The sequence below is a fragment of the Oryctolagus cuniculus genome, chromosome 8 (genome assembly GCF_964237555.1).
Source record: "Oryctolagus cuniculus chromosome 8, mOryCun1.1, whole genome shotgun sequence".
NCBI classification, from domain to species: domain Eukaryota; kingdom Metazoa; phylum Chordata; class Mammalia; order Lagomorpha; family Leporidae; genus Oryctolagus; species Oryctolagus cuniculus.
In genome coordinates, this window is record NC_091439.1 from 54,425,759 (window position 1) to 54,450,242 (window position 24,484).

The 24,484-nt window shown below is 46.7% G+C and overlaps 1 protein-coding gene and 1 non-coding gene across 2 annotated transcripts; one reads left to right on the forward strand and one right to left on the reverse strand.

The window, feature by feature from the left end:
• Positions 1-161: 161 nt before the first annotated feature.
• Positions 162-1,842, reverse strand: LOC108178092 (uncharacterized). The gene is made up of 3 exons (XR_011378306.1): positions 1,706-1,842; positions 1,097-1,220; positions 162-978 (listed from the first exon to the last, which is right to left on the reverse strand). It is a non-coding gene; the product is annotated as an uncharacterized protein (transcript).
• On the forward strand, positions 620-24,009 carry LOC138843511 (uncharacterized). The gene is made up of 3 exons (XM_070047747.1): positions 620-1,384; positions 6,236-6,333; positions 23,345-24,009. Exons 1-3 carry the CDS (start codon positions 620-622, stop codon positions 23,382-23,384), a joined length of 903 nt encoding a protein of 300 aa, XP_069903848.1. The 3' UTR covers positions 23,385-24,009.
• Positions 24,010-24,484: the final 475 nt, after the last annotated feature.

Genomic DNA, 24,484 nt, shown 5'->3' on the forward strand with positions numbered 1-24,484 from the left:
GTTCGTGAAATTATACAGGATTATAGTTTGCAAACTACAGGACAATGAAGCAAATCAAGATGAATTACAGCCCCGGCCCTCCCTCCCATCGTCTGACATCTAAACCGGGAAGGAGGTCCGCGTGAGAGTTTTTAAAAACTTCAAGTTCCAGCTCACTCCTCTATAGGTGATTTTCAGCTTTTTTTTTTTTTAAGTGAAATTTGATTTCGGAACAAATTGTAGCAAATACTCAGCACCGCAGCCCAGGGAGGATTGGGTGGGGGTGGGGGCTGAGGTCCTTTGTTATCCTTGTCATCCCCGCCCCCAGCCCCCCAGTGGGCCAGGACAAACACCACCCGGAGGACTGGAGAGCGGAGGGCAGCCGCCACCAGTTTTCTGGAGCTGAGAAAACCTGTGTTTTCGCGCTGAGGTTGCTCTTATCTCACCGAAACGCTACCTAGAAGCTTTGGGAGAACTCAGACACTGAGTCTTTGTTCGGCGAGGAACTGCTGCTGCCACTTAAGGAGATGGAAGATAATGTCCCCGATTTAAGATCAGTGCTCAGCGCACGTTAACTTTCTTTCTCTCTTTTCAAAGCTCTGCTACCAACTTGGCGGGATCACGCGGCAGTGGGGGTCAGATGAAAGCCCTTTGGACGAGGGTCACCTCCGTCCTTGTTGTTCACTTGAGAGCAGTGGAGAGGAAAACGGTCCCCACGGGCGGACTTTGGCTTCTGGAGCCGAGGGGCCCGGGGGGCCCGGCCTCCCCGCGCCTCCGCCCGGTCGGGGGGCGGGGAGGGGGAGGGGGAGGGGAGGGAAGGCCAGGGACTGGGAGAGGGGATTTGGGGATGGGGGCTAGAAGCACCGCCGAAACTTGCCGGCAGGATTTGCGTCTCCTGCAGGTCGCGCCGAGAGTGACTTTCGAGCTCTGGGTACAGGAGGTGGATTTCGGCCTAGTTGCTTTGCGCAGACAGAACTCGACGCGAGGAAACCCATCAATCTGCAGGGGGGAAAAAAATGGAAGTCCAGGTTTGGGAAGGGTTGTCACTTCCCCGACTGGAGTGGCGCAGGCTGGGGGCGGGGACTTGGGACCGGAGAGAGAGACTTTTCTCCAGCACCTCGGCTCCTTTCGCTGGACTTCCGAGGGACGAAGCGTAACCTCTCCCGCTGTTCCTCCACTGCCCTCCGCGCACGCACGCACGCCCGGCCGTCGGCCACTCTGCGCACCTCCGGTTCCGTTCCCTTGGAGCGAGAGGAGCCTGGTTTTCCCGTCGGTGCCGTCGGCCCCCTCGCCCCTCCCGCGCCCGGGAAGCCTGTGCCCCCCCTTACCCCCCTCCAGCTATGGCTCCAGGCACCAGCTCGGTTCCACTCAATCGATTTTTGCTGCATGTCAACACTTATTACCGGTGAGTGTGAGGGTATTTTTTTCTTCTTCTCTAGGTCTCTTAATGATTTCTGAACTAGTTGTGTATTAAAGTGCTTAAAGGAACCTTTAACGTAATCTATAGCATGAACATCAACCTCCCCCGCTTGGGTTCCAAAATGGCGAGTCCGAGGTCAGGCTCGGAGCAGTGCAGGCCTGGCTGGCCTCAGCACCCGCGCCGGCCATTCCCTGGGCGCGCAGAGGTTGGCCCTGCACCCAACCCGCGGTCTGAGGCCTCTCCCTTCCCCCTGCCGACCCGTCGCCTCACCACCTGTTACGCGCATCTTTTCTCTCCCCTCCGTACCTCTGGCCCATCCCTGGGTTTTCATTTCACTTTTTAAAAAGCTTTAAAACTTTCCCAAGGCCTCCCACTTGTCATTCCCTTCGTGCTGCCTTCAGATTGGCGGAGATCTGGAGCAAGGTGTCTACAGCCCGCGTGGGCATCGATTTCCTCCCGCTTCCTAAATCGGAGTCTTGCTGTGTACAACTTGATTTAAAAAAAAAAATGAATTTAAAACAACGTATTGGGAAGCCTGAGCCGTGAAAGCCGTTTGATGAGGGGGCAAACCCACTTCCCCTCCCTGGCCTGCTCTGGCTCTCACCCCACCCTCTTCCTAGGAGGTGCTGAAACCCAGAGATTCTTTTAGGCGTGTAATTCAAACAAATGAATAGGAAAATAAGAAACAGCGTCTTTGAAAAAAAAAATCCTAATATTCCTAGAAAGCCCTATAAATTAACCCAGGGAAGAGCGGCGAGCCCTTTTAAGGTGAGTCCATAAAAACCTAGCGCGATCTCTCAGGAAGACGACCCTGCCCCCCAGCCGCGTCGCGACTGTGACCAAAACAAAGCTCTGTCCTGCAATCCACATTCTAATCCACGAGCGCCCGGGCCGCCGTCTCCGGGCCGCCGGGCCTGCAGCCGCCCGCAGCCGACGCGGGCTACGCTGGGAGGCCCCGGCTGGCGTTTTTAACTTTGTCCAAGAAGCGGGTAGGGGAGGAATGGAGGGCAGGAGGTGTAATCAGATCAGAGGCTTTCATGAATATAGACTCCCTACTGATTTTGATTTATAAACCCCTCGGCGAACACTTAATCTAAGCACACGGAAGCAGGGAAGGTGGCTGACCGAGCGAGGACAGATTTCTGTAGCAGGTCTCGAAATAAACGGCAGATTTCTGGTAGCAGATTTCCCAGAAGGAATTTTGGAAAATATCCCTCCCCCTCCCCCAACTTCCCAAAGGATTGCGTTTTAACTGAACTGGAGAAATTGGTGATTTCTGATGCGACTTTTACAAATGGGTTAGGTAGGAACAGGATTGTAAACATATGCCCTTTCAGGTTTCAGCAGATGAAATTGGGACATTTTACTCCATCTAAAAAGTTGATCCCCCATGCGCCCTTCTCTGCCTTCCTTTGCCTTTCTCCCAGGGGAGGGCTTCTCCTGGTGGTTGTCCTATCTGGAAAGACAGAAACCAGCATTTGTTGTGTTTGGGGGTACAAAACTTGATTTATGTAAGTAGAGTAGTTTATGCATTTTATGTACATGTTGACTTTAGATTTTGTTCCAAGTGTAGGGAAGTCTTGCAAGAAATACGGTATTTCATGGAAGATATACGAGTATTTAATTCTACTTAATTACCTTTTAAAAAATCTTTGCTACTCCTTTTGGAACTGCTGTTAACAGTGGAGTGGCAGTTGTGGAAAGCAGGAGATAACTTGAAGCTTAAGTTACACAGCAGAAGAATGGTTCAAAGAACCACCTACACTCCCTGTAATTTTGAAAACATCTTTAGAGCATTTCATGGCTATACAGTAAAGTGTTTCCTTTGGGGTTGGAGGGGGGTGAAAGAGATTGTATTTTTTGTTATTTTCTGCCTTCATAGGAGCTAAAAAGGGAGGTTCAGCCTGCTTGGGGCTCCCCGAACAGGGTGAGCAATCAGTGCCCTGTGATGTTGATGGATCTTTTTACACCTAGTTCTCCTCCTATGGGCAAAAAAATGCTTAAGGTCTTCCTCACCATCCAGCTCTCTGCTTCTCCTTCAACCTCTTCCTTTCTCGTTTTCTTTGTCCACAGCCAAGGATTTTTGCTGTTTTGGTTTTCTTCATTCTAGCAGCTTTGAAAATGGCTCACTGATGGCTAGGACCTGATGTTCCAAGGCCAAGGCCTGAGGTGGTTTCTTTAGAGCCGGGAGCTTCCTCTGTGCACAAGAAGCCCAGCCCCTCCGCCCGAGCCAACGACAGGCAGGAATGGATGGATCCTCGTCGCTCTGGTTAGACGAGACCTACAACCGTCCCTGCTGTGCCCAAGAAAGCGGCGGGGCAGCATCAGGAAGGGGACTTGGAACTCACACTAGTAGCCCACGCAGGTCTCGGGCGCGCTCCCCTGCTCTGTGTCAACAGCCCGCGCAAACTCTGCTTCTCCAGGCAGGGATCACGTTGGGGTTGCTGCATCCAATAGAACCTCGATGGCATCATTTTGTGTCCCACCTAGAGAGGGAGCTACTGGGCTGCACCTGGCCAACTGCGTTTAGTTGACCGCTGGTCTCGGTGACAGCCCCCGCCCCGGGTGTGCGTGCGCTCCGGGGACAGGCGGAGGGACAGAGCGGCAGACACCGTGGTGTCCCTGCAGGCCATCGCCCGACGCTATGGAAAGGATTTTGCCTGCCAGAACCCCAGGTTGCGACTACAGATCACTTTGTCAGAAAACAAAATAATACCAAACAAAACAAAGTTAAATAAAACCCTCCTTCTGCGGGCGCTGGGCCTCAAGCGGTGTTCGTTCACCGGACTCTGCTGACCTCAGCGCCTCGGGCCCTGCTTGAGATCCGTGAAATCGCGGAGGCCGTTCTTATCTGCAGAGGCGACTAGGCGGGGTCTGGTTTACCTGTTTCTCTGTCCAGCAAAACAAAATAAAACAACAGAAAAAAACAAACAAACAAACAAACAAAAAACCCTCTCCCGCGAATGCTAGGCGGCAGCGCACGGCTCTAGCTTCCTGGTTCCCCGGCCCCGAAGCCCCTTCCCGTCCATAGCCGGCCGGCTCATCCATTGCGCAGCGCAGGGGAATGGACTTGTGGACAGCTCCAGGACTCCACGAATCCCAGCCCTTTAGAATGACCGAAAGGTGCAGCCGCTCCACCTGAACGTGTTCCCAAGGGCGGCTTCTCCTAGGGCCTTCCTGGACGCCTGATCAGTGGCTCGGGGTGCAGTTGCGTCCTACCCCCTCCCACTGACCAGAGCGGCTGCTTTTTCTATAGCGTTCCTGTGTGAGTCCGGCAATGGGCGGGGGACAGGGGCGGGCAGTGCTGAGATGGGCTGCCTCCGTTCACCCTGACGCTGTTTACAGAGGAACCCAGAGAAGCGAGAATCAGGAGGGCCACCCGCGCGCCTCTAGGGTGCCCCTCTAGGATCCTGGCACTGAGTGTTCGCACTCCTGCCGGGAGAGAAAACCAGAAGCCGCTCTGCAACTGCCGAGGAGCCCCCACTTCCCTCGGGCTTCCTCAGCCTAAAGCCCCAGGCTGTGTACTGAAGCCCCTTCGCTGAGGCTGAGCGCGATGGCCCTCGAAAGCCATCTGGGGACAAGCGCCCCCTCCCGACCGCGGGCCGGACGCCCCTGCCAGCGCCGCTCCAGGGCTGCGGCGGCCTGACGAGTGCCCGGGGTGGTAGCCGAACCTCCAGAGACGCGAACGTAACCCTCTCCGAGTCCGCCACAGGAGTCCGACCCCGAGGAGCCTCCCACCGACGCCATCCCTTCTCACCCCGTCTCGGGCCTCTGCGCCTCCACTCCCACGCGGCCATATACCTTGAATGTCATCCTGCCTGCCTCCTTGGAACTGCCTCTCCACGGCCGGGGGTTGAACATTAACCGGCCAGAGCTATAGAGTGGGCTAAAACGTTACATATAAAAATGAATCATCTATCCGATCCTGGGAGAGACGCCCTCTGACGAGCTCTGCCTTTAGGCCAGCCCCGTTCCCGGCCCCGCGTGCCCACTTTTCTGGCGGCCACTTCCTAGGCGACAGAGGACCTGGGGGTTGGAGAGATGCGGGTTACCGAGCCAACCCTTCTTGCGGAACTTCAAGTTATGGGCTTCTCATACGAGCGAGTGTCCTTGCCTCTCGCGCTTGGAGTGGCTTTTCGCGTGCTACATCCCTAAACGCTGGGGGGCGGCTGCTCACAGGGTCGAGAAGAGCCGCAGCGCCCACGGCCCTGGCGCTCGGGTGGGATCCGGAGGCCGGGCTGGGTGGGCAGCGGGTGGCAGCGCGCCTGGGCGCACGAGGCTCCTGGCCCAGTGGTCGCGTGGAAACCCCCTGGCTTGGGTGGACTCCCCACCCCCTACCCGGCTCCCCACTCTTGCTCGGGCCCTACCTGTTTCTGCCGCTGACCTGTTTCTTTAAACACGGCTGATAGTTCTGCAGAGACTTCTTTCTGTGCTAGAGGCCCACCTGCCCGGTCAAACGTACAGGACTGGTGAAAAGATAACAGAGCCGAGGGAAGGACTGAAGTGGGGGGCACCTCCTGAGTGCTTGTGCCCTCACCTGGAAACCTCAGTGACTCACTCACTCGCTCAGCAAATTCCTGAGTAGGACGGGGCTCCCGAGAGGGAGTCTTTCTCCTTCTCCCCCGGCTCGAGAGAGAAAGTGAGAGAAAGAAGCGATGCTAGCTGCAGCTTCGGGAGTGACTCGCCAAAGGTGCAAAACAATTGCGTGTATTTCTTAAGATTGGTTTGTTTCTTAGGCAAAATAGGGTTTTTTTAATTAAAATGCAATACTAGCCCATAAAAACTTCATTGACAAAAATTTAAGTGAAAAAAAACTTTTTTTTTTTTTTTACATAGATGATACCCTTCCAGGCAACCCAGAATCTTCCTCAGACCTGTGCATTGGAGCAGCAGAATTTCCGCCCAGGGATTCACTCGAATCCTTGCACTCAGAGGTATGAGAAAGTGGCTGAGGTGCCGTGCACCTGTGATGTGGACGCTGCCTTATCCCAGCACTCTCACCATCCCCATCTAGCTTTTCCTGCAGTGGGTTCACAGCCTGCAGCGTGAGTTTCTGGCAGGGGGTGGAGGGTGGCGGTGAGACTCGCAGTGAAGGAGGACTTTGAGAGATTCGGCAGGCGTGGAGCATGCAGGGAGTACCATGTGCGTACGTTCCTGGGACATCACCAACCAGTTAGCTCCTGGAGATGGGCTTTGAGTTCCCATGGTGCTCCTCCCTCCTTGCAGCCTCGCTGCTCTAACTGCAGTGTACACAGTGTTCTGTGTCATTCCTGTGGGGCAGGACAGCCCAATTCTGCGTTACCCCACTCCCCCAAGAAAAATAGAATTGACTCAAAGCTTCCACCAGCTGGCTCCTGAGAGATAATGAACACATCAAAGCCAATAAATAAAAAGAGGCATGAATCACACACTCAGCTGCCCTTCAGCGACTTAGAGACGCAGAGGAACATAGGGTGGGGGAAGGGCATTTACTCTAAAGGTGTGGGTGGTGGAGGGAAGAAGTATTATAAAGCCTATTGCAGCGTTTACTCAAACTGTCTTCTCCCCCTCACCAAATTACCATGTTATCTGACACCCTCAATCTATTTGTGTCCTGGGTAACAGACAGTTTGACCAAGAGGTCACAAACTAGAGGGCTTGGGTGACTGGAAACAAGTTTGACAAGGAAGGAATCTGGGTGGGGTGCCACCACGGAGGTGGAGAGAGCATGAGGCCACAATGGCTGGAGCAGCCTGGCAACCCCAAGTCTCTGCTGGACCCTGCATTTGCACAAATGCCTTGCCACAGACTGGGAGTTTAGGAACAGCGACCAGCATGGCTTCCTTCCCCAGTGAGAGACACTGAAGTCTCTCTCCACATCCCATTTTGCTACCTTCCCTTCATCTCCTGCCTGCTCCATTTCTTCCTTTTCCTCTTTCTCTTCTGCCAGCTCAGCAGGCTCTCCCCAGAATTCTGGGAGCTCCTCCATTATCCCTGGCTTGTCCCCACTGATGAATTAAGGCTTTGGGTAATGTTCGCTTTGTCGATTCGCTTTACTACATGAAAAGCTGCTTGACTCAGTGTACCTGGACACCACTTGTGCTCCTGAACCTGGGGTGCCCGCATGAGCAGTGAAGTGCCTGCAGGACCGATCAGGAAAGCGTGCTGTCTTCCGGAGCACTAGAGGGACTGCACACAGCCACAGAGCCCCACTGCTACCTGGATCTCCTGGGAGGAGGCACGTGCACACTCCTTTAACGCCAGGCAGCATAAACATTAGCATTGCGAACACCAGAGTGGGAGCCCGCAGTTCAGTCTACCATTCTCATTTTGGAAGCTCCTGCCCACCCCCATCCCCCCAAACTACTACCCTTACACTTGCACGCGTTGTCCAAATTAGGTGCTCCCTGAAAGCACAGAGCAGTCCTTTGTAGCGTTGGTGTGCTGATAGGGGTCCCTCTCTGCATCTCGTTTTTCCTTTGGGTTGTATTCTGTTGTTACTGGCTCAGCGGTGTTTTTATGGTGATTTTGTGTGTGTGTGTGTGTGTGTGTGTGTGTGATTGGAAAACACCTTCCTTGTCATCCTGCTACTCGTTTTAGGTGAGAGCTTGGTTGTAAGGTATCCTTTCCCTCCCAGAAGAGCTGCCCAATTTCATTCTCCTCTGTCCTCTTCTCTCCCTGTGTGACTTCTTCCAAAATCCCACTTAGAGGTCATTTTAAATCTCACAGCTCTCTTCCCTTTGATTTTGTAAATTTCAATTCTGGATACTTCTTGTTTCCATACTCCAAAACCAACTTTTGTCTATTTTACTCTTTTGGATATTACTATGTTGAGTATTTTATTAGGAGTTAAGATTGTTGGGGTCTTTTTGTAGCTTCTTGTGTGAGCCTGGCATAGGATCTGATAAACTGTAGATGTTCAATAAATACCTATTGATCAAATAGTACATTTGCTCATAAAATAAGTTCAAAGACAAGGAAATCTATTGAATTGGCATTAATTAAATCTCAAATTAATTCTAATTAATTTCTAATCCTTTTTGCAGCAGATCAGATATGTAAAAGAATTTCAGCTTAATCTTTTTCACCATCATTGCCATCATCATCAGTATGTCAGAGCACTTTTCAGGATGATGAATCATGATCAGGATTCCTAAGATTCTGGACTGATTTTAATTTTCATATATTTATATTAAAATAAAGATGCTTTTGGAGCTGGCATTGTGCAGTAGTGGGTTAAACTGCCTCCTATGATGCTGGCATCCTATATAAGTATCAATTTGAGTCCCAGCTGCTCCACTTCCCATCCAACTCCCTGCTAATGTGCCTGGGAAAGCAGTGGAAGTTAGCTCAAGTGCTTGGGCCCCTGCCACCCATGTGGGAGATCAGGATGAAGCCTCTGGTTCCTGATTCCAGCCTGGTCCAGCTCTAGCTGTTGTGTCCATTTGGGAAGTGAACCAGCAGATGGAAGATTTCTCTGTCTCTCTTCTTCTCTCTGTAACTCTGCCTTTCAAGTAAAAAAGAAAATAAAAATCTTTAAAAAGTACATTTGCAAATCAATAAGTAAATGGTAGGGACTGGAATGGTATATCATTAATTGGAAGTGGATTTTGTAGCTACCATGGTACTCTTGGAGGCCGGACTCCCCTGGAGAATTCCTAGTCCTGTCATATCATGTCTTAAGTGGCACTACAACGAGGGTCAGATAGCTGGGGATTCAAAAACCCAAACGGGGAGGAAAATATGGAACTTACAGAAATATAATAGGCTAGAAAAATTATCTTTGATTTTCTATAATTGTTATTTTCAAAAGTGTCCACACACTCAGAAAACAATGGGTCATGACTTTTCGCACAGCACTCTTAATATATTATCATCTTTATTTTATGCATAACCTTACTGTAGAAATATAGAGTGACTCAGAAGATAGTTCTGTGAGTACTTCCTAGGAGCCAGGAAATGTGTACTGCCTCTTATATATTATCTCACTCAGTTCTCACAACAATCTTAATAAGCAGTTATTATTTCCTTCCTTGACAGATAAGAAAACTGATGTCAGAAATAAGTCACCTCAGGTTGCCTGGTTAATGACTGTCAGGGTCAGGCCTAGACTAGAACTCCAATCAGGTACAACCCAACAAGGTCATTGAGCAATCCTGCCTCATTGGAAGAATTCCCTAGCTCTTTCTATTGATGTGATTAGGACATGCCATTCATGGGGAGGGTGTTGTGATGCAGAGGGGCTCAGCCGTTGTTCGGGACTCTGGCATCCCACGTGAGAGTACCTGTTTTAAGTTCAGATGACTCTGCTTCCAACCCAGCTCCCTGGTTTTGTGCCCGTTAAGCAGCACATGATGGTTCACTCCGCAGATGACCAGGCCGAAGCCATGAGCCAGGAGCTTCCTCGGGGTTTCCCATGTGGGTGCACTTGGGCTGTCTTCTGTTGCTTTCCCAGGCACACTAGCAGGGTAGTGGTTCAGAAGTGGAGCAGCAGGACTTGAACCAGCATCCATGTGGGATGTTGGCACTGCAGGCAGTGGCTTTACCCACTATGCCATGGTGCCAGCCCCAGAGAATCTATTTCTTAGTGCATCATATCACGAGGCACACAACGTCCAGTTGGTCAGCATTTGTTGATGTTGATTTCTCAATTGAGGTGATTTCTGCCTTATTATTGTAATGTTTAAAAAGCTGTATCAATAGTTTCTCTATCAATGTCATGCTTTTCACATTGTCCCTAGTTTTCATGAGTAGCTTTATGGTGAGGAACTGAAGCTACCTGTTGACAGCCACAAGAGTGAGCTTGGAATTGAATTCTCCAGTTCTTCAAATAACAGCAATCCTGGCAACTGACTGCCACCTCCTTGGAATCTCTAATCAAGAACTGTCCTGCTAAGCTATTCTTAGGTTCTTGACTCTCAACACTGGATAGAAAACTAATATTTATTGCTTTAGGATGCTGTTTTGGGGTGACCAGTTACATTGCAATAGACAACTAATATACTTTATACTTACTTTCTGTATTTCAAGAGTTTGTTGCTTTTCCACTATTAGAGTCTCTCCTTTTTTTGCACTTGGGGCTTTATTGATTCTTCTGTTTTTGCTAGCTTTTGAGCATTTTTGGGAAATGCAATTAAAGATATATTCAATTTACCATATTTAAAAATTTTTTAAAAGATTTTACTTATTTATTTGAGGTGTAGAGTTACAGACAGAGAGAGGGAGAAACAGAGAGGAAAGTCTTTTATTCACTGGTTCACTCTCCAAATGGCCACAACAGCCAGAGCTGAGCCGATCCAAAGCCAAGAGCCAGGAGCCAGGAGCTTCTTCCAGATCTCCCATGCAGGTGCAGGGGCCCAAGCACTTACACCATCTTCCAGTGCTTTCCCAGGCCATAGCAGAGATCTGGATCTGGAGAGGAGCAGCCAGCACTGGAACTGGAGCCCATATGGAATGCCAGCACTGCAGTCATTGGATTAACCTATTGCGCCATAGTGCTGGCCCCTTGATTCACCACATCTTATCAGAATTCCAAATAAGTCAATCTTAAGAAGAGATGTGATATAGGGAAGGGAGAGGGCTTAATAGTACTTTGTAAGAAATCTCACAAGAAATATGAAATGAACAGTGACAGTCAGAAAAGACATTTTATAGAAAATAAACAAGTAAAAAAGACATCTTTGCTCCATATTTAATCAATTTATTTTTTATTTTAAAAGTTATTTATTTATTTATTTATTTGAAAGGCAGAGTGACAGAGAGAGGGAGAGACAGAAAAAGAGATTTTCCATATGTTGGTGTTATGGTGTACCGGTTTAAGCCACCGCCTGCAGTGCCAACATCCCATATGGGCGCCCATTTGAGTTCTGGCTGCTCCACTTCCAATTCAGCTCTCTACTAGTGTGTCTGCAAGTACAGTGGAAGATGGCCCAGGTGCTTGGGCCCCTGCACCCATGTGGGAAACCCAGAAGAAGCTCCTGGCTCCTGGCTTCAGCCTGACCCTGCCCTGGCCATTGTGGCCATTTGGGAAGTGAACCAGCAGATGGAAAACCTCTAGCTCTCTCTCCTTCCTTTATCTGTAACTCTGCCTTTGAAAAAATAAAAATAATATTTATTTGTCTACCCAGAACTACTTCCTTTCTCTGGAAGTAGAAGTGTCCTCCTTTTGAGGAAACTGCTCTTCTCTTTACTCAAGCAATAGCAAGCAAGTGACCTTGGCTAGCTCTGGGGTCCTTCCCCAGAAATTTTCAAATAGGAATTTAGAGAGTAGAGGCAGTCCTTTTCATGATGAAGAGATGAGTTGTTAGAAGCCAGGTTTGGGAGCTGGCACTGTGGCACAGTGGGTTAACACCCTGGCCTGAAGCGCCAGCATCCCATATGGGGGCCAGTTTGAGACCTGGCTGCTCCTCTTCCAATCCAGCTCTCTGCTTTGGCCTGGGAAGGCAGTAGAAGGTGGCCCAAGACCTTGGGCCCCTGCATCCACATGGGGGACCTGGAAGAAGCTCCTGGCTTCGGATCGGTGCAGCTCTGGCCATTTGCGGCCAATTGGGGAGTGAACCATCGGATGGAAGACCCCTCTCTCTCTCTCTCTGCCTCTCTTCTCTCTGTGTAACTCTGACTTTCAAATAAATAAATATCTTAAAAAAAAAAAAAAAAGAATCCAGGTTTGGGGCCAGCATTGTGGCTCAGTGGGTTAAGCCACCACTTCTGACATCGACATCCCATATCCAAATGCTTGTTGAAGTCCCTGGTGCTCTGCTTCTGATCCAGGTTCCTGCTAATGTAGTGCTTGGTCTCCTGCCAACCATGTGGGGGACCAGGATAGAACTCCTGGCACCTGGCTTAGGCCTGGGACATTGTGACCCTCTGGTAAGTAAACTAGTGGATGGAAGGTTCTCTCTCTCTCTCTCTTTCTCTCCCCACTCCCTCTCTTTTTCTTTGTCATTCTGCCTGTCCAATACATAAATAAAGCTTTTTTAAAAAGAAGCCAGTTCTTCCTGGAGGAAGATCACAGTCTCTGGTGAGACAGACACTGCTCAACAGAAGCCCTGTTACTGTGATCCTTGAGGCCCAGCTAAACTCATGCCTCTCCTGAGATTTTGCAGCTCAGGACCGTAGATCCCCTGTTCTGCCTAAGACAGTTGAAAGTAGGTCTCTCCTACTTGCAGCAGAAAGACTTCCTGCTTCGGTATAATGTCCCTCCCTCCCCCGCCCCAAACAATCTTCTCTCCTGGAGAGTAAAGTACTTTTAAAAAGAACTCGGCTTTATTTCTACTTATTTGGAAAGAAGAGAGACAAAGACAGACACATAAAAAGCTACCCTCTACCTGCTGGTTAACGCCCAAAGGCCTGCAATGACTGAGGCTGGGCCAGCGCCCGGAGCTCAGTACAGGCCTACCATGTGGGTGGAAGCTATCCAACTACTTGAGCCGTCACTGCTGCCTCCCAGGCTGTGCACTAGCAGGAAGCTGGAATCAGGAGCAGAGCCAGAACTCAGATCCAGAGGCACTCAGATATGGGATGCAGGCACTCCAGCCACTACTTCAAAACACCTGCCCCAGGAAGGTGCGCTTGGAGCCATGATTTGACATAGTATTTTGGGAGCCTCAAAGGCTCAGTTGTAGCAGAAAATTCTTATCTTCTGATCTTCTGGTGGCCTTCTGCTCTCTCTGCCTGGGAAGTGTCGAGGGGTGTGTAAGGACCGTAGTGTACACACACAGAAGCATGCACACGTACTTGTTTAGCGTTTTGTGTCAAGACGGTAGTATTTATGAAGGCCTATTATGTTCCAGGAATTTTCACAAACATCTGCTCTGCATTAGTCTGAGACACTAGATTTTCAGACTGTTCCTAATCAGAGATATGATGATATATTTAAGATAAAAGATATTAGACATTAGTCTTCACAAAATAGGAAAATCTTGTGTAAAGGTTCTCTGTGTCTTTTCATACCTTCTTTGGGTTTAACTTATCACCATTTGGGTATTGCTTTACTTTCTTCTTTTTTTATATATAAAAGGTTATCCCAAGAAACTTGAAACAAGATTCCAGATTCAAATGCTATTTCAGTATTATTCCTTGAATGACTTGTTTCTAAAGACATTTTTGAGAAAGACGATGAAAAATGAACCCCAAATCTGACTCAAACTATAACTAACTAGCGTGACCTGCCTTGAAACTCTAGCTTTATTCATGTAAGTTTTTGTCCTCCCAAGAAGCAGACTGAAACAACTCAGCCCAAATCTACATAAACAGACGTAAGTTTGGGAGAACTGTGGTGTTAAAGGCATTAATTCTAGCTTTGATTATTACTTTGAAACCTGAACAAATAGTGTTTGTCCAGAAATTTCTCATGTATTTTCTTCTCCCTTGCTGCTCCTGGGGAAAAATAATTACAATAGCTAACAGTGCTTCCCTGAAGAAATATCCCCACTGCAAAGGTATTTTTTGCTTTCCCTGTGGGTGGTCCAGCACAAACATTCCCCAGTGGCTGAGACCCCAGAGCCTGCCTAGGCCTCCTGTATGTTCAGAGTTTTAACATCATTATATGTAATTTAAGATGCAAACTCTTAGAATTAATAATAGATAATTGTATTTTTCTGTTAGAAAATTGTAAGGAATTCCAAGCATATTCTATAGAGACTATGCCCTAAGTCTATGCCAAAAATTAAATATCTTCTTGCTCATTTTTTAAAAAATGTAGGATCTTGACTCTTGACTTAGCTTTACCATTTTTAATCCTCTCTTCTATATCCTTCCAATGCTCTCTTCTTAATTCTCAAATATACTCATATATTTGAAATGTAGTGGAGGATTCATAATAATTCAATAAAGTAAAAAAAAATCAGCTTTTGTTACCTAAACAGTTCGTTTCTTAAAAAGTTATTGGGCACTATTGTGTGGTTCTGTCCTATGCACAACAGAAGATAGAAGATAATTTTTTATTGAGATAAGTGTTTTATTTAACATCTCATTTGATTATGACAACAAATTTATGAAATAGGCGTTACTCCTATTTTACTGAAGAGGAAGGAACAAGTAGTACCAAGATGCTAATTAACTGAGTAAGATCATCTAGCTATGGATGGATAAAATTCGTTTTACTCTTTTTTTTTTTTTTGACAGGCAGAGTGGACAGTGAGAGAGAGAGAGAGAGAGAGAGAGAAAGGTCTTCCTTTACTGTTGGTTCACCCCCAGTGGCCGTTCGGGCTGGTGCACTGTGCTGATCCGAAGCCAGGAGCCAGGTATTTCTCCTGGTCTCCCATGCGGGTGCAGGGCCCAAGCACTTGGGCCATCCTCCACTGCACTCCCTGGCCACAGCAGAGAGCTGGACTGGAAGAGGAGCGACCGGGACAGAATCCGGCGCCCCGACTGAGACTAGAACCCGGTGTGCCGGCACTGCAGACGGAGGGTTAGCCTAGTGAGCTGCGACACTGGCTGAAAGGTTTTACTCTTAAGCACATTATACTCTGTCCTACCTAAAGCCTCAAGGCAACATTTGACCCTTACCCAACTCCATGAGGAATGAACTACCTCTAAGTGAAGCAGATTTGCTTATGATTGTGCATGGAATGATCCAGCCTGCACTCTCATGAGGCTTAAAATATACAGGAAGTGGGGCCGGTGCTGTGGCGTAGTAGGTAAAGCCGTTGCCTGCAGTGCTGGCATTCCAAATGGGTGCCAATGCAAGTCCTGGCTGAACCACCTCCTATCCAGGTCTCTGCTATAGCCTGGGAAAGCAGTGGTGGATGGCCCAAGTCCCTGGACCCCTGCACCCACATGGGAGACCCAGAGGAAGCTCCTGGCTCCTGGCTTCGGATCAGTGTAGTTCTAGCCGTTGAGGCTGTCTGGGGAGTGAACCACCAGATGGAAGATCTCTCTCTCCTCTCTCTGCCTCTGCCTAAATCTTTAAAAAAAATGTACACAAGAAGGTGTGAATCTGTAGGCTAAGAACTGAAACCTAAGTTAGAATGCAGTGAATATCTGTGGAGTACTAAAAAGTTTCATGGACTTTCAGAAAAGCAAGAATAATTCTAGCTGAAAGGCTCAAGACACCATGTTGGAGACTCCTTTTGACTTTATTTTCAATGATTGGTAGGGTTTTAATAAAAGTGGAGAGAGAATGTTTCAGGAAGATAAAAGATTTGATGATCAGGTGTAAGTGAGTTTCACGAATCAAGAAAAACCTGGTATGAAGAAGTATTGGAAACATTTGGAAGGCTAAATTGCAGCTAGAATATGCCAGGCATTGAAAACTACATGAGGAACTTTGGAGTTCATTGTGTAGGCCATTGAGATGATGGGATGGAGGTTTTTCAGCAGTGTATTAAATCAATAGATGCTGTGCTTAATTAAGTTAAGGCAGCAAGAATGAGTGGCCAGATGAACTGCAACAAGAAGTAAATTTAAGGGTTGAAATGGGGCTTATGGAAAGAAGGAGAGGAGAAAATAGACCCGAGAAAGACAACCAATGGCTTATTGGATTAGAGTGTTTAGGGAAAGTCAAATTTGCTTAAACTTCAATTTTTTCAGTTTATATGATTGACTGAATTATGAAAGCATTACCAGAATTAGAGGAAATGCTATTCATTTGAAGAGAAACATGTAAATTAGGCAAACAAGAAAAGAAATAGTTCATTGCAAGGCAGACAAAGAGAAATATAGTTTTGGAATCCCAGCACTAAGAAGCCCAGATTTTCTGGGAGAAGAATTAATTAATACACATGTTTGTCCAAGACTGACTTTATTGAGAAATCAAGTAGACAGCAACTTATTTTTTTCCCAAAGAAATCTTTTATTTATGGAATACAGACTTCATATATTTCATAAGTACAACTTTAGTAACATAGTGATTCTTCCCACCATATCCACCCTCCTATCCCTCCTCCTCCCCCAGCTCCTACGTCCAGTCCCATTCTCTACTAAGATCCATTTTCAATTAACTTTATACACAGAAGACCAACTCTATACTAAGTAAAGAGTTCAATAATTTGCACAAAAGCAAAACAAAACAAAAACTGTTCCTCAACAGTCGAGGCAAGGGCTGTTCAAAGTCATTGCATCTCAAAGTTAATTTCACTTCTTTTTTTTTTAGAAACTTAATTAATTTTAAAGAAGCATCCAAGAATGATACATCTTTTTCAAGCACTTAGACATAACTGTAACTTATGAGACATAATAATATCCTCCACTTAATACATTAAAAGAAAGTAAGTCTTTGATAATGGGTCTTATCATTAATTAAGGAAGTACCTAAGAAAACAGGCAATGGAGTTGGACACTAGGCATAACTAAAATTTATGAGACATAAAACTATCCTCCACTTAATACACTAGAATGAAATAAATATTTGAAAACAAGTTTTACTGTTAACTCTCATAATCCAACTCTTTGAAGACAGAGTTCCTGCATGGTAAGTTAGTGCACAGTGACTCCTATTGTTAATTTAACAATTAACACTCTTTTGTATGACATCAGTGATCACCACAGGCTCTTGAAATGAGCTGCCTAGGCTATGAAAGCCTTTTGAATCCACAAATTCCATCAGTATTTAGACAAGGCCATAAGCAAAGTGGAAGTTCTCTCCTCCCTTCAGAGAAAAATACCTCCCTCTTTGATGACCGCTTCTTTCCACTGGAGTCTCACCCACAGAATTCCTTCATGTAGACATTTTTTGGCACAGTGTCATATCTTTCCATGCCTGAAATGCTCTCATGGGTTTTTCAGCCAGACCAGAATGCCTTAAGGACTGATTCTGAGGTCAGTGCTACTGAAAGTGATTGCCATTCTATGAGTCTGCTGTGTGGTCTCACAGTAACTTATTGTAATTTGTAAAGTAGTAAAAAGCTTGCTCCAGACTTTTCATTTATTTGCCAATTGTATCAGAAAATCCATTAGATACCCTGGTGTAGATTAAGGCATTGACAACAAATGCTTGCTGAATTTCATTACACTGCCCAACTTCTTCCTTGTACAATACAGTCAAATTCTGAGTAGGTAATGGGACATTTTTAGAGATTGCCATCTTGGGGAACAACACTATGGCACAGCAGGTTATGGCCTCAGCCTGCAGCTCCAGTACCCTATATGGGCACCAGTGTGTGTCCTGGCTGCTTCTCTTCAGATCCAGCTCCCTGCTAATGTGCCTGGGAAAGCAGAGGATGATGGCCCAAGTGCTTGGGCACCTGCATCCATGTGGAAGACACAAGGCAGAGTGACAGAGAGAGGAAACGGGGTGGGGGAGACACAGAGAAAGAGAAAGAGAGAGAAATCTTTCACCAACTGGCTCACTCCCCAAATGCCTGCAACGGTCAGGGCTGGGCTAGGCTCAAAGTCAGGAACTAGGAACTCCATCTGGGTCTCCCATGTGGGCACTGGAACTCAAGTCCTTGGGCCACCATCTGCTGCCTCCCAGGTACATTAGCAGGAAGCTGAATTAGAAAGGAAGGTGGAACCTGATCCCAGGCACTCAAATATGGGATGTGGGTGGCCCAAGCAACAGTATAACCAGCTGTGCCACAAGCCTACCCCTGTCAATAAATATACTAACCAGTGCATCAGTTAAGAAATATTCCTTAATGATCTATGAGACATAAGGCATATTCCTAAATCCAATAGGACAAAACAAGAATAACTATAAAATATTTTTTCTACTCTTAAGAAATTAATGGTCAAAGGATAATGAATTTATCCTACTTCATAATTTGCAGAAACTGGTATTTTATAGACAACTCTAGCAATTCAATTATGTTTCAGTTTTCAAAAGCATAAAATGTAGACCTTGATATCTTTAGTACTCACTTTTGGAGGATTCTGTCTAATCCAGTCTTTCAAAAAAAAAATTCCTGATGAAGTTGGAGCTATACATTACATAGCATGCTATATTATCATGGTGTATGGGAGAATTGGACCCCAGTTATACTTGGCAGAAAATGAATTTAACATACATGTCATTTCTATAATGATGCATATGAGGATATATGTATTTACCAACTTGGAAGTACATAACGTACATAAGTATATAGGTACACAGAGAAGTACATAGGTAAGGTACATAGAAAGTACATAAGGTACATAAGTATATAAGGTACATAGAGAAGTACACAAGTACATAAACAAATGTTTATCAACATTCATATCAATAAATTGGATTTTGTAAAGCCCAAAACTTAGCATTCTTATCAATAATTCAAAGATCAGGAGTGTTATCAATATGAAAAATTAAAATTCAAGGGGTGGTGTTGTATTGCAGCTAGTTGGAGGTATTTGGGGAATGAACCAGTGAATGGAAGAGACTCCTCTCTCTCTGGCACTCTGCCTTTCAAATAAGATGTGAAAGAATAAATAAAATTTGTATTATTTATTTATTTGAATGGCAGAGTTAGAGAGAGGATGAGACACAGAGAGAAATCTTCCATCTGCTACTTCACTCCCCAAATGGCCACAATGGCCAGGGCTGGGCCAAGGTGAAGTCAGGAACAAGAAGCTGCTTCTGGATTTCCCACATGGGTGCAGGGGCCCAAGCAATTCGGCCATTCTCCAATGCTTTCTCAAGTGCATTAGGAGGGAGCCAGATAGGACATAGAGCAGCCAAAACTGGAACCAATGCCCATATGGGATGCCAGCATTACGGGTGGTGGTTTAACCTGCTACTCCACAATGAATAAATAAACATTTTTTAAAAGATTTGTTCATTTACTTGAAGGTCAGAGTTACACAGAGAGAGAAGGAGAGTCAGAGAGAGAGAGGTCTTCTATCTGCTGGTTCACTCCCCAATTGGCCACAAAGGCCAGAGCTGCACTGATCCCACATGGGTGCAGGGGCCCAAGGACTTGAGCCATCTTCTACTGCTTTCCCAGGCCATAGCAGAGAGCTGGATAGGAAATGGAGTGCCCGGAACTCGAACCAGCACCCATATGGGATGCCAGCAGTGGCTTTACCTGCTATACCACAGTGAAGGCCCCAACATTTTTTTAAAAAAGAGTCTTTGAATTTGAAGACATATGAATAGAAATTTCAAAACTGAAGAGGGGAAAAAAAAACTAAAACTTAAAAAGATCTGAATGGAACACAGAACTGAAACTAAAATTTGGATTTAATTATAGATAAGAATACATTTTATAATTTTTTAAAAACTTTATTTATTTGAAATGCAAAGAGAGAGAGAGAGAGAGATCCAGACAGAGATGTGCATCCCATCTGCTTTGTCATTCCCCAGATGCCCACAACAGTGGAAACTGGGCCAGGCTAAGGCCAGGGGCCAGGAACTCAATCCAGGTCTCCGAAGTGGGTGGTAGGAACCCAACTACTTGAGTCATCCTTTACTGCCACCTGGGATGTGCATTTGCAAGTAGCTGGAACTGGAAGCAGAGCCAAGACTTGAACCCAGGCACTCTGATACGGGATTCAGGGGTCTCAGTAATTCTTAACCACTGTACCAAATGCTCTTTCGTTGGGTTAGTTTTAGGTTTTATTTTTTAAAATATCAATAAATACCCAAAGGGATGAAGCTAGCTTAATAGAAAGTCCTACAAATTAAAATTACCAGAGGTTATAGTAGACATAATAATCAGCCTCCATAATGGTCCCAGTGACTTCAGGCTCTAAAAATTCACATTCGCTTGCCATCCCTTCCCACAGTGAATAAGGTTTTCCTATGCAGCCAACAGGATGTTGTGGAAATGCTGATGTGCAGCTTCCAAGGCTAAGAGAGGAAAGGCAGCAAGTGCCCTCTTGCTTTCTTTTGGCTTACTCTCGAAGGAAGCAGCTGCCTGCCCTGTTATGGGGTCACTCAGGCAGCCCTGTGAAGAGGTGCATGCGGCACAGAATGGGATCTGCACGCCAAGAACCAGCACGAACTTAACAGCCATGGGATGGAGTGTCTTGGCCCCAGAACCTCCAGCAATTGTCAGACTTTTATGTGGCTACAACCTCAACCAGTCTCTTGAATCCAACTTCATGAAAGACTGTGAACCACGGAGTACCACGGAGCTGAGTTGCTTCCAAACTCCTGACTCAGAAATTGAGATAATAAATGCTCATGTTCATTTTGAGGCACCACGTTTTGCAGTAATTTGCTACATGTTAATAGGAAACGAATAGATCTGGAGGTAATTTGCTGTCCTTTTAACAAATCCATGGGTGGGCATTGTGATAACGTCGGGTTAAGTGACTACCTGCAACACCAGTTTCCTATATAGGCTCTGGTTCTAGTCCTGGCTTTTCCACTTCCGATCCAGCTCTCTGCTATGGCCTGGGAAAGCAGTAGAAGATGGCCGAAGTGTGTGGGCCCCTGCACCCACATGGGAGACCCAGAAGAAGCTCCTGGCTCCTGGCTTCGAATCAGCCCAGTTCTGGCCATTGCAGCCATCCGGGGAGTGAACCAGTGGATGGTTCTGCCTCTGTCTCTGCCTCTCTGTAACTCTACCTTTCAGATAAATTAACTAATAATTTAACAAAAAAGAAAAAGAAAGTACATTGGAGAGAAGGTTTGTGAAAGTTGAAAATGTCTTAACAGATTGCTGCTAATAAGCCTTGTGGCCTTTGAGGAGGCCACGCCAAGATGTAAATGTTCTTGGAGTTGGAGGACATGCGCACAGCTGAAATACAGTAGCCTCGTTTTCACACAGTGGCACAAAGTTGTGCAACACTGTCACCTGAAGTTGGGTGGAACTGGAAACAGTGCCTGATAAAAATGGATGACTTAGATAAGGGATTTCCAGGTAGAGTTTGGAAGGCACAGAGCTGCTGCTGCTTCCTTTTATAGTAAAACATGGGAAGGTAGGAAACATAAGCTAAATGAAGGATTCTTTTTTATTATTAATTTATTTATTTGAAAGTCAGAGTTAGGTAGAGGGAGAAGGAAAGGCAGAGAGAGAGAGAGGTCTTCCATCTGCTGGTTCACTCCCCAATTGGCCGCAAAGGCCAGAGCTGCACTGATCTGAAGCCAGGAGCAAGAAGCTTCTTCCAGGTCTCCCACATGTGTGCAGGGGCCCAAAGAATTGGGCCATCCTCCACTGCTTTCCCAGGCCATAGCAGAGTTACATGGAGCCGGGACTCGAACAGGTGCCCATATGAGATGATGGCTCTGCAGGTGGTGGCCCTACCCACTATACCACAATGCCGGCCCCCAAGGAAGGATTCTTAAACCAAGAGAGGCCAAGACTTGGCCTTAAAATTACCTGTCCCTTGAGACAAGAAGCAATGATGAAATCAAGAATTGGCTCAGGCCAAGATCAAAACCTGAGACTGCCAGATAGGCAGGCTGTACATATGAAACTGAATATATAGTTGTCAGATCTTTAGCTATGACCTTGGAAAGCTCTAATGTTGTATCTCAGAGAGACAGACATCAGGACTTTGAGAAATCTTAGCGGTACTGTGCTGCAGAGATCCAAGCAGATATCTCTAAAGAGAAGTGTTTACCTCAAACACATGTGTGAGTGTGGCTTCTGTATAACAAGATGAGTTCACAGAAGACTCAAAAGGTTTTAAAGTGTATTTAGGGGCTGGCGCTGTGGCATAGTAGGCTAAGTCTCCGCTTGCAGCACTAGCATCCCATATGGTTGTCAGTTTGTGTCCCAGCTGGTCCTCTTCCAATCCAGCTCTCTACTAACGGCCTGGGAGGGCAGTGGAAGATGGCCCGGGTCCTTGGGCCCCTGCACCCTCCTGGAAGCCGTAGAAGAAGCTCCTGGATCCTTGCTTCAGACTGGCCCAGCCCTCGCCGTTGTGGCCATTTGGGGAGTGAACCAGTGGATGGAAGACTTTTCTCTCTATCTCTTCTTCTCTGCCAATAACTCTACCTCTCAATTAAATAAACACATTTTTTAAAAAGTAATTTTTTGACAGGCAGAGTGGACAGTGAGAGAGAGAGACAGAGAGAAAGGTCTTCCTTTTCCATTGGTTCACCCCACAATGGCCACTGTGGCTGGCGCACCATGCTGATCCAAAGCCAGGAGCCAGGTGCTTCTCCTGGTCTCCCATGGGGTGCAGGGCCCAAGCACTTGGGCCATCCTCCACTGCACTCCCTGGCCACAGCAGAGAGCTGGACTGGAAGAGGGGCAACTGGGACAAAATCCGGCGCCCGGACCAGGACTAGAACCCAGTGTGCGGCGCCGCAGGCAGAGGATTAGCCTAGTGACCCACGGCACTGGCCGTAAAAAAGTATATTTTATTGTCAGAAATACTAGTATGTGGGACTGAGAGGAACAGAGGTAGAACAAAAGGAAAAGCAGCTTTTGGACCTCCAAATCTCTAGAGGCGGAAACCAGACTTAGAAAAATGCACCATGGGGTCAGCACTGTGGTATTGTGGGTAAAGCCACTGCCTGCAGTGCTGGCATCCCATATGGGCACCAGTTCAAGTCCCGGCTCCTCCATTTCCAATTCAGCTCTCTACTATGGCCTCTGAAAGCAGTAGAAGATGGTCTAAGTCCTTGTGTCCCTGCACCCACGTGGGAGACCTGGAAGAAGTTCCAGGCTCCTGGCTTCAGATCGACACAGCTTCGGCCATTGTGGCCCTCTGGGGGCGTGAACCAGTGGATGGCAGACCTCTCTCTCTGTCTCTCTCTCTCTCTGCCTCTCCTTTTTTCTCTGTATAACTCTTTCAAGTAAATAAATAAATCTTAAAAAAAAAAAAAGGAAAAATACACCACTGGAAACCTTGGCTACTTTGCATGGAAAAAGGAGTTGATGCAGAGGACAGAACCAAAAGGCAAAAGATCAGAGGCAAGAGTCATAGAAAGTCATCCCTAGGGAGCAGCAGGAATGAGTAGAAGTGAAGCACTTCCAATGTTTGCTTAGCTGGATTTCAGAGTGGCTATAGACCAAGGACTTCTATAGGTTCCATGTTTTTCTACACTTTGAACAGTCCCACCCTATTTCTGTCCCACCACAGTATGTTGGATGTGTGTGTGTGTATGTGTGTGTGTGTGTAGGAGGGCATCTACCTTATCTCTTTTGTTCACAGGTCTTCAGATCAAGGAATTTACTCAAGGACTTGTACTTGAAGAACTCAAAATGCCTCATCTACATCTGGATCTAGGTGGCACGGCAAGATTCTTGACTTTGAGGCGATGTTGTAAGACTTTCGGTGGCCCTGAGAAATACAATACTTTGCATGAAGGAGGGAGGTTAGTCACTGGAGGCTATAGCATGGACTCAAGAACCAGCCTCCTAGATATTTTCCATATAATCCCTGCCTCCTGGTACTCATGCCTCTGTTCAGTGGCCTTCCACACTAGATAGAGCTAACCTGAGCACCCAGCTGTATATGATGGAATGGATGATATATGATTTCCAAGGCTGGTATATACAAGATATTGTGGCTTGAGCCTTGTTGTCTCTTGCATCACTCTGGAGGAGGCCAGTTGTCACACCATGTCATGAGGACACACAAGCAGTCCTATAGAGAAGTCCCTGTGATGACCTGAGGTAGGAAGAATGTAACCACCATGTGAGTTTAAGTCATCTTAGAAGCAGACCTTCAGTCACAGACAAGCTTTCAGAGGACTGTAGCCCTAGCTGAGATTTAACCACAATTTCAAATGAAACACTGAACCAGAATCACTCAGCCGGGCCAGTCCCGAATTCCTGAGTCAGAGTTGTGTGAGATAATAAATGTTTGTTATTGTATTCAGCTGTTAACTTTTGGTGTGATTTGTTCTGCAGCAATAGGTAACTAGTCAGTGAACTACAACCTCAGTATGAGGCTAGAGTATGACGTGATTGCTTACAAATGTTATGTGCTTTTTGGCTGCATCAATTGAATAAAATCTCCCTATCATTTATGGTATCAGTCTAGTTCTAGACTTACACCGGCTTAGGATGTTGTATGAAATGTAAGTTACATTCTTTGAAAGACAGCACAAACACACTCACAACAGGGTCAGTGTTGTAGCACGTGGGTAAAGCCACTGCCTGCAATGTGGATGTGCTATTTCCAGTCCCGGCTTCCCCATTTCCTATCCAGCTCCTTGCTAATGGTCTGGGAAAAGCAGCAGCAGATGGCCCAAATGCTTGGGTCCCTACCACCCACATGGGAGGCTCGGATGAAGCCCCTGGCTCCTGGCTTCTGTCTGGCCATTGTGGCTATCTGGAAAGTATATCA